Below are 8,641 nucleotides of genomic sequence, written 5' to 3'. Positions count from 1 at the left end.
CTTACCACAGTATTATTGTATGTTCATAATGTATGGCTAATATTTGTCCTCCTGGTTTTAAATGATAAATTTAAATATATTTATATTGCCAGGGGACTTCGCCATTTGTTGACATAAAATAGTTCTTGAAAGATTCTTGAATTTCTTTAGCCTCTGCAGACGCATTTCTTGCCCCTTGATGTTCCAAAGAATGAAAAGTTCTTAAGTTGCAAATCTTCTCTTAACATTTCACCATTTTCATCCTCTAGATTTCCAGGAGCATAAATACAAGCCGATTCCTCTCTGGATGACAGAAAATTATGTAAGGCATATATACATAATACAATTGTCTTGGCTCGCCTCGGGGCCACATCCGTAGGCCGTCTTGAGATGCGAAATCGGGCCGGTATTATGCCGAAAGCATTTTCCACAACACGGCGCGCTCTTGACAACCTGCAGTTTAAAATACGATTCGGTGCAGGCTGATTGGAGAAAGGAAAGGGTTTCATCAAATACCTTTTTAATGGAAATGCGTCATCTCCAATTGCAACTAACGGTATTTGTCTGTTGCTTTGGGTGTAATCCAGAGGACGTCCGTTTGGCACGTTTTAAGATATTGTTTTCTAAATCTTGTGACAATGAACAATTGGCAAATATTCCTCCATCTGAAATGTGTCCATTGCACCCGACATCAATGTACAAAAATTTATAATTGGCATCTAATGCCATCAGGACAATGCTATTTGTTCCCTTATAGTTGAAGTAGAGACTTCTGCTATTTTGAGGCTGTTTAAATACAATGTACTTCCCATCTATTGCTCCCTTGCAATTTGGGAAATCCCATTTTTCTTGAAATTCATCTGCAACTTTGTTCCATTCTTCGTTTGAATTGGGAACCTGTAAATTGTCATAAATTTTGGAGCTGCATGTTTTTTGGAACACTCCTCTCTATATAGCAATAGCTAATCTATATTATAATAATCACAGTGTCTGTCCGCCTGTCTGTCCGTCACGCTCGTAAATAATTAGTGTGAGAAAAAAAATTAATAAAAAAAAAAACACTATCCACAAAAACACACACACACACACACACTTCAATACCTGTTATTTTTAATGAGCACGTGCACTAGATTATTTGTGTTATTATTATTTGAAAAAACAAATTATTTCTTCAAATATATTTAATTTAAATAAATGCTTAAAATTTAAATATTTAATTTGAATATTTGAATTTAATGGGCATGTGCATTAGATTATTTGTGTTATTATTATTAAAGAAAATTATTAAATATATTTAATTTAAATAAATGATTGAAATTTGAAAATATCTAATTTGAATATTTACCATGTATTTATATGTTATGCTTTCTTATCCGGACCTACCCTCCCTCACTTACTGCTCACTCCAGCATTTTTGTTTTTGTGTATACACTGTGTTATATAAAAACTATTTCTTCAGGAACTGCCTAGCTCCGAATTGGAGGGAGTACATCAAAGGAAACCGGAATCTGGAAACGGGAATCAACCAGAGCAATCTGGAAGTATTAATTTGGAAACAGGAACCCCCAAACAGAAACCTGCTACTAAAAAACGAAAAGCCGAAACTTCGGCACATGAGGAAACAATAGCTAAGGCAATGGCTATAATCAATATGCCAAGTGATGATTTATCAACATTCAGAGATTATGTTGACTCGGAATTGAGGCAACTACACTCGGAGGCTAATATAAAATGCTTGAAAAGAACCATTGTGAAAGCTATTGTTGAAATGAGAGAATTTGAAGATGCGCAATATTCATCCTCTATTTCTTCCTATTCTGCTACTCCTACCCCCTCCTCCATTTGTGGAGAGCAATCCTACCCCTCCTCCATTTGTGGAGAGCAATCCTACCCCTCCTCCATTAGTGGAGAGCAATCCTACCCCTCCTCCATTTGTGGAGAGCATTCCTACCCCTCCTCCATTTGTGGAGAGCAATCCTACCCCTCCTCCATTTGTGGAGAGCAATCCTACCCCTCCTCCATTTGTGGAGAGCAATCCTACCCCTCCTCCATTTGTGGAGAGCAATCCTACCCCTCCTCCATTTGTGGAGAACACCTACCCCCCCTCCATTTAGGAGAGAGCAATCCTACCCCTCCTCCATTTGTGGAGAGCAATCCTACCCCTCCTCCATTTGTGGAGAGCAATCCTACCCCTCCTCCATTTAGGAGAGAGCAATGCTACCCCTCCTCCATTGTTGGAGAGCAATCCTACCCCTTCAGCATTTAGGCTGTGCAATGAGGCGCTGCGTGTTTTTGATTATTTCGATGTTTGCTTCATGTTTTCAGTATTTCTTTTACAATTTTATTTGTAGCCTAGCTGAAATGCATTATATTCATTATTAAATTTAAGAACATTAAATTCTAACTCAAAACATTTTTTCTTACCTTGAGAAAGTCTTGCAGGGATGTATACAGTGCCTCACACACTTCGGGGACAATAATTGAAATGGTAGGCACAGGTATGCGAAAGAGATACATCAATGAGTGATAACTGTCTCCTGAAATAAAAGGTTTGACTTAGAAAAAAAAATTATTTAAAAAGTTAGTGAATGCTTCATTTATGGTGGTGTTGGTTCTCCAACGCAACTCCTGTCTAAGCTCTATATAGAGCGATAACATTTCGGTCATCCACACAAAAGTCATGTGTTTATACAGGTTATGTATATAATAGTATGTATAAGTATATGAAACGGGATAAATTCTTACCCGAGACCAAAAATCTAAGAGTGACTGCTAATCTTTCTGACGGGGTTATTGCTTTTCTTAATTGAGTATCTCTCTTGCGAATTTTTGGGGACGTCATTTCCAACAAATAGTGAAAATCTTCAGGGCTCATACATACGGAGTTCTTATAGCTCGATGTATCTTCCTCAAACAATTCTCTTAATAATTTTGCATGTGCTCCATGTTTTCCTCTTCTGCTTATCCATTTTTGGACCCACATACTTCTTTTCCTTTTCTTTTTTACTTCGTTCATAATTAGGCTGGGAGGAACGTAGAGAGTAGAGGTCCCCTTTTTTGTTTTTGTTTCATTTGTTGATGTCGGCTACCCCCAAAATTGGGGGAAGTGCCTTGGTATATGTATGTATGTATAATTATTAGTGCAACAGCAACACGGCACTTTTAAGACATGTTCTCTCAATCCTCTCTAGTTATCCACTGGCACTGGCTCCAGTGTAAATAGATGAGCGAGAAATCTTACCCTACTCTTGGACACTTTCTCTCGCGACACTCCCTCACAGCTCTCGGAGAGAAAAACTTGCCTTTCTGGTAGTGTACACGCTGTAGAGAAAGTCGCGCGAGAGTAGCCGTCTCTCGGGAGAGTTTAATCTCCTATCTAAATGCACCATAAAGAAAGTATACTAATAGGACAAATATTTTCTTGAAAATAATTTATTTCCTTTTACATTAAAAAAATTAAATACTTTTGTTTGGTAAGTTATTATTTTCTTTTCATGCAAGAAAAAAGAAAATGAATTTACATTTTTGGGCTCAAGCCATGGCGTCCTGATGGAAGGTTCCTAGTTATTTACCCAAGGAAGCTACCAAAAAGGAACCTTCCATCAGGACGCCATGGCTATCTCACCGAAAAATAGATTTTTCGCTTCGCTCAAAATCCGTTATTTTGCGTCATTCTTCGTAGTTTTCGTCACGTGTCTTGTGATGTCATGTATCTGGCGGAAGCGCGCTGACAAACCGAATGATTTCCTTTCATTGTGTTACCGAGTAATCTTATTATAGCATTCCCATCATCGAAACACCGTGTAACGATATCAAGTGTTTTAGTGGTCTGTATCATTAGTTATGAGAGTAGTACAACAACTTACTGTAAATTCAAGAAAAAGTCTAATGACGTCATATTTCTGGCAGAAGCCGAGAGGCAAATCAAGTGATTTCCTTCCGATGCGTTACTATTTCCATAATCAAAACATCGAATAAGGTTATAAAGAATTTTTTTAATAATTTTCAAAGAAATAAGATTTAACTGAATTAAAAATCAAAATAGAGAGAGAGAGAGAGAGAGAGAGATGTACTGGTATTCCTTTTATAAATAATGATAAGGTCTATAAATAAACTGTATGGAAAATGTGATACCCTATAACATATTTGTGCTGTTGTAATATTCATTATGAAGAGATTTCGAATGTCAAGAAAATTATATAAATCAGTGTTATTCGTACTATACGTGCGCATAATTGTAATACAGCATCGTGACCTTGAGATCAGCTGATGCCAATTGTAAGTAAATCAAAAGTATTTGTTGATTATTGATATGATCAAGAAATTAAAAAATAAAATATAAACGTGCTCTAATAAAGCACAATTAAACACAATAATGTCTAATGAAATATGAAGGCTTAGGCTGCCTACACACGGAGCGTTTTTTCGACGACCGTCTTTTATGACGATCGTCAAAAACGACGATCAGTTTTAGCTAACTGTGCTAGCAGACGGTGTCCTACACACGAGGCGTCAAGAAGACGACCGTCATTTTGACGCTGAAGCGTCGGGCGTCATCCTGCTAAAGTTCAGTCGTTATTTGCACTGCTCTGCAAGTGGCAGGTGTGTATTTGCTACAGATGGAGCGTCTCGTTGTGATTTTGTACTCGTTCGTTTTTGTTATCATAGGACTTATGTTTTTATTTAGTGAAATATAGATCAAATTGCTGAAAAATTTATGTGTAGAGACAATATAGAAGTGAATATTATTATCAGTGTCTCTATTTATATTAGGCCTAATGACGCATGCTGTTTTCAGATTTGTATCCTATTTCTTGCAGGTAAGCTTGATTATGGCTGACGAACTAGATTACGAATTGTTTATTGATTTAGTAGAAGAGAGAGTCTGTATCTGGGATCTGAGTAATGATGATTATAAGGACAAACAAAAGAGGGCAAAAGCATGGGCGGAAATTGGAGAACTAATGTCAGAAAATTTCAAGGACCAAAGTGAGAAGGAAAAAAATGAAATATGTAAGTAAACATACTTTATTTGGTGAATTTACAAGTTTGTATTAGTACATTTGTTTACATTTTCTCATATTGCCATGGGAGAGCACCCTCTTCAGTGACAAAATAAGAAGCAAATGAGTCCCTTATTTTATTGGCATTTCTCCCACCCTGAACATTTTCAGCTGATAGTATATTCCCCAATCCTGTTTTATCATTGGGATTGTTTGCACTGTCATGATATCGGTGTCCGTCACGCTTTCGTACGAAATTATGCAGTATGCAACAAGCTCTGGTTATAATTTCCGCTAACTCTACAGATACATTCAAAGGTCTGTGAAATATCCTCCATTTATTAGCTAATATGCCGAATGTACATTCAATGTAACGTCTTGCCCTGCATAAGCGATAGTTGAATATCTTCTTTATCTCAGTTAGCTGATTTCCTGAATAGGGCCGCAGTATTTGCTGTGATAGCGAGAACGCTTCGTCTGCAACGAAAACATAAGGGATTTGTCCCCGCTGATCTTCTACTGTTGCAGATTCAGGAATGTTGAGATTATTGCTTTCAAGTAACTGATAGAAATCAGAATTTTTGAAAATGTTAGAGTCACTTTCTTTACCGTACGATCCTACATCAATATAAGTAAAACAATAATCTGCATCACATACAGCAAGCAAAACTAATGAGAAAAAATTTTTATAGTTGTAATATAGACTTCCTGAATCTGATGGCTTTATAATTCTAATATGCTTTCCATCAACCGCCCCTAGGCAATTGGGGAAATGAGCATTTTTTTCGAAATCGGTGCAAATCCGAAGCCAATTTTCTTGTGATGGTTTAGGCATACATTCATTCAAAAGAACGTTCCAAATCTGACTGCATACTTCTTTTATAATGCTCTGTACTGTGCTGTACCCAATCTTATGCGAGTAGTGTAGATCAGCCATCGAGCATCCACTTCCAAGGTACCTAAAAAAAAGAAATGAGCATTGAAGAAACAGGTTCATATCAGTGGGGTGCAGAGGTCTTGTCATGCCTGGGGCCAACTGGCTAGTTCATGCCCCCCCCCCCCCCCCTTCCAAAAATAAATATATAAGAATGGTTACTGACAATAATACAAAACAGATGGAAACAAAATAGAAACTTTATATATATATATGTATATATATATATATAGCCTACATCATTTTTGACCAACTCAAAATTTACATTGGGGGTGACCCCCACCCCATGGAACCATCCGTGGTCTTCTAACACTGAAATAAATAAAACATACTTTTTATCAAAAAGAAACATGTAGATTACATAAAATTGAGTTAGTCTACTGATTAGAACATAAAATAACAACTCTGACTAACCATTATACAAAATAAACATAATATTTCACTTTTTTTTTTTTGCTAACGAATTTTCAAAAATAATTGCACAATTAATTGAATTTATCTTTCCATTGATTGGATGCCCCCCTCAGCTGGATGCCCGGGGCCGTCGCCCCCCCCCCTCTCTCTCTCTCTCTGCACGCCACTGGTTCATTTTCATGAAATCAATCATAGTTCAACTTTTGATAACTGAATTTCTAATTATTTTTCTCTTTTCAGGCCGAAACCTTCAAGCTAAATGGAAATCCATCAGGGATAGATACGCCAGGACCAGAAAAGAGTGTCCCTCTGGGTCAGGGAAGAAAGCCAAAAAGTCTTATGTATATGAAGAGAGGTTATCTTTTCTATCCAAAATTTATGAAAGTAGGGCAACATCTAGCTCCTTAATCCAGGAAAGGTCAGAAATAGATCCAACTAACGAAGCCTGCAACATCCAAGCTTATGTACCAAAAGAAGGCAATGCTAGGCCCAAGAAAAATAAAAGAGATCTAGTCGAAGATAAACTTATAGGTTTCATAGATGCCAGCAAGAACAAATCTAGTAATGATTTTGTAAAATTTTGTGAGTCTCTCTACCCCAATATGACTGATTTCACTGAGGCAGAGATTTTTGAAGTAAAATCAGACATACTGTATTCGATTCGAAAAATCAAAGAGAGAAAAATGCGCGAACGTGACATAGCAAGTCGTCAATCAACTGCTTCAGGACACATTACGATGTGTGCATCACAAAACTTGATCCCTTGCAATATTGTACAAACTACTCAATCACAAACAGTGCAAGCTACTACTCATACTGTGGCGCCGGGACCAGCGTCACCTGTTGATTCATTTCTTTCTGAATCCTCAGAATTTATGGATGTCATGCACTACCAGAATCTCTAGTTTTTGTTTCATTTTGTTTTTCAAGTTCAAGTATTTCGATGAACCTAAACATTGTAAAATTTTCTTACATTTTATTTTTCAAGTAAATGGATAGGCCTATTGTTAAACGTATGCTTCGGCGTATTTTTGGTAATGTTTATCTTGGGTAAATGAATATTAGAGAACTTATGCATTGCCGTACTTTGATTGCATTTTGTTTTTCAAGTAAATAGATAATGGTTAACACATGCTTTGTTTTCTTACCTTAAAGTTATTCCCAGTCTTTCACTAGGTTTTATTGCTTGTCTCATATTGGTGTCCTCTTTTTCCACCGATGATTGTAGGTGACTCAGCAGTTCATCAAACGAATCTTTGGACATTCGGAAATAGTTGAAAAACTTATTTTCATCATTTCTAAGTTCAGCAAATAAATTGGGGAAATATCTGGTTTTAACAGCTAGTAATGGGTGTATCCACATTCTCCTCTTCTTTCTCTTGTAGAGTGTTCTGTATGCTGAGTATGCAATCAAAACATCCTCAATTTCCTCATCCATTGCGACAAATAACACAGTCTTTTTTCCTCGACTGCTGTCGCTGCACTGCGAACTGAACCACAAAACAACGCCCCGTGTGTAGGTAGTGGCAGTTTTTACGACGATCGTTGTAAAAGACGGTCGTCGAAAAAACGCTCCGTGTGTAGGCTGCCTTAATATTGAACTAAAATTTGAATACTGAATGAAGCTTTAAAAATGAACTACCTGTATGCGATTGCGACAGCGAACACACACACACGCACAGAGAAAGAGCTACAACGATTTCGTATTATACCTAATGATAAGCCGAACTGTATGTAAACTGATTTCCTGTAACACATTGGCACTGATGTAATATTCATCATAAAGATATTTCTAATAAGTTAAAAAAAAAATGCCATACGTATGGATGCCTTATTTTGATATTGTAGGTAGCGGCACTTTCAGATCAGCTGATCATAACCAAAGGTAGACAAAATTTTAAGTACTTCTCGATTGGTAAAATGCTTCCAAAATTGAAAAATAGAATACAAAAATGCACTAATAGAGCATATGATATCCTATGAAACAAAATAGGATAATGACAGACAGTAAGAAAATATTGATAAAATATGATTGATATGATTGCCAAATCAAAACACATAATAAATCTACGGAAACAAGTTTTTTAGTTCAACATATGACAAAATCGACTTACGACGCATCTCTGGGTCCCTATCTCTGTCGTAAATCGGTTACCTGTACAATAGTAATTGCTATTGTTATTATATAATGCATGCCTTATATATCCCTGAGATGCAAGATGTTGTACTCATTGAAATTTTCTCCTTCTTTATAGGATGATCCAGGGGAGAAAATTTTCTCCCATGACAGAGGTAGGAAGTGTAAAAGTAG

At 36.7% G+C, this 8,641-nt stretch overlaps 2 protein-coding genes across 2 annotated transcripts; both read right to left on the bottom strand.

Moving 5' to 3' along the window:
- Nucleotides 1-401: 401 nt before the first annotated feature.
- Nucleotides 402-2,995, bottom strand: LOC137624909 (uncharacterized). Its single transcript, XM_068355846.1, has 3 exons — nt 2,725-2,995; nt 2,404-2,516; nt 402-876 (listed from the first exon to the last, which is right to left on the bottom strand). Exons 1-3 carry the CDS (start codon nt 2,993-2,995, stop codon nt 514-516), a joined length of 747 nt encoding a protein of 248 aa, XP_068211947.1. The 3' UTR covers nt 402-513.
- Nucleotides 2,996-4,993: 1,998 nt separating this feature from the next.
- LOC137624389 (uncharacterized) lies at nt 4,994-7,907 on the bottom strand. The gene is made up of 2 exons (XM_068355122.1): nt 7,479-7,907; nt 4,994-5,941 (listed from the first exon to the last, which is right to left on the bottom strand). Exons 1-2 carry the CDS (start codon nt 7,766-7,768, stop codon nt 5,047-5,049), a joined length of 1,185 nt encoding a protein of 394 aa, XP_068211223.1. The 5' UTR covers nt 7,769-7,907; the 3' UTR covers nt 4,994-5,046.
- Between the last annotated feature and the right edge of the window lie 734 nt (nt 7,908-8,641).

The sequence above is a fragment of the Palaemon carinicauda genome, chromosome 31, assembly GCF_036898095.1.
Source record: "Palaemon carinicauda isolate YSFRI2023 chromosome 31, ASM3689809v2, whole genome shotgun sequence".
NCBI lineage: Eukaryota > Metazoa > Arthropoda > Malacostraca > Decapoda > Palaemonidae > Palaemon > Palaemon carinicauda.
The sequence above is the reverse complement of the archived record's forward strand: the minus strand, read 5'-3'. Positions and strand labels throughout refer to the sequence as shown.

Excerpts from the sequence above, each read along its gene's own strand:
- LOC137624909 (XM_068355846.1), bottom strand. The coding sequence starts at position 2,995 with ATGAACGAAGTAAAAAAGAAAAGGAAAAGAAGTATGTGGGTCCAAAAA. Across the intron at positions 2,517-2,724 it reads TCTTAGATTTTTGGTCTCGG|GAGACAGTTATCACTCATTG; the intron begins GTAAGAATTTAT and ends CTTTTATTTCAG. Across the intron at positions 877-2,403 it reads CCCTGCAAGACTTTCTCAAG|GTTCCCAATTCAAACGAAGA; the intron begins GTAAGAAAAAAT and ends GACAATTTACAG.
- LOC137624389 (XM_068355122.1), bottom strand. The coding sequence starts at position 7,768 with ATGGATGAGGAAATTGAGGATGTTTTGATTGCATACTCAGCATACAGA. Across the intron at positions 5,942-7,478 it reads AGACTGGGAATAACTTTAAG|GTACCTTGGAAGTGGATGCT; the intron begins GTAAGAAAACAA and ends TCTTTTTTTTAG.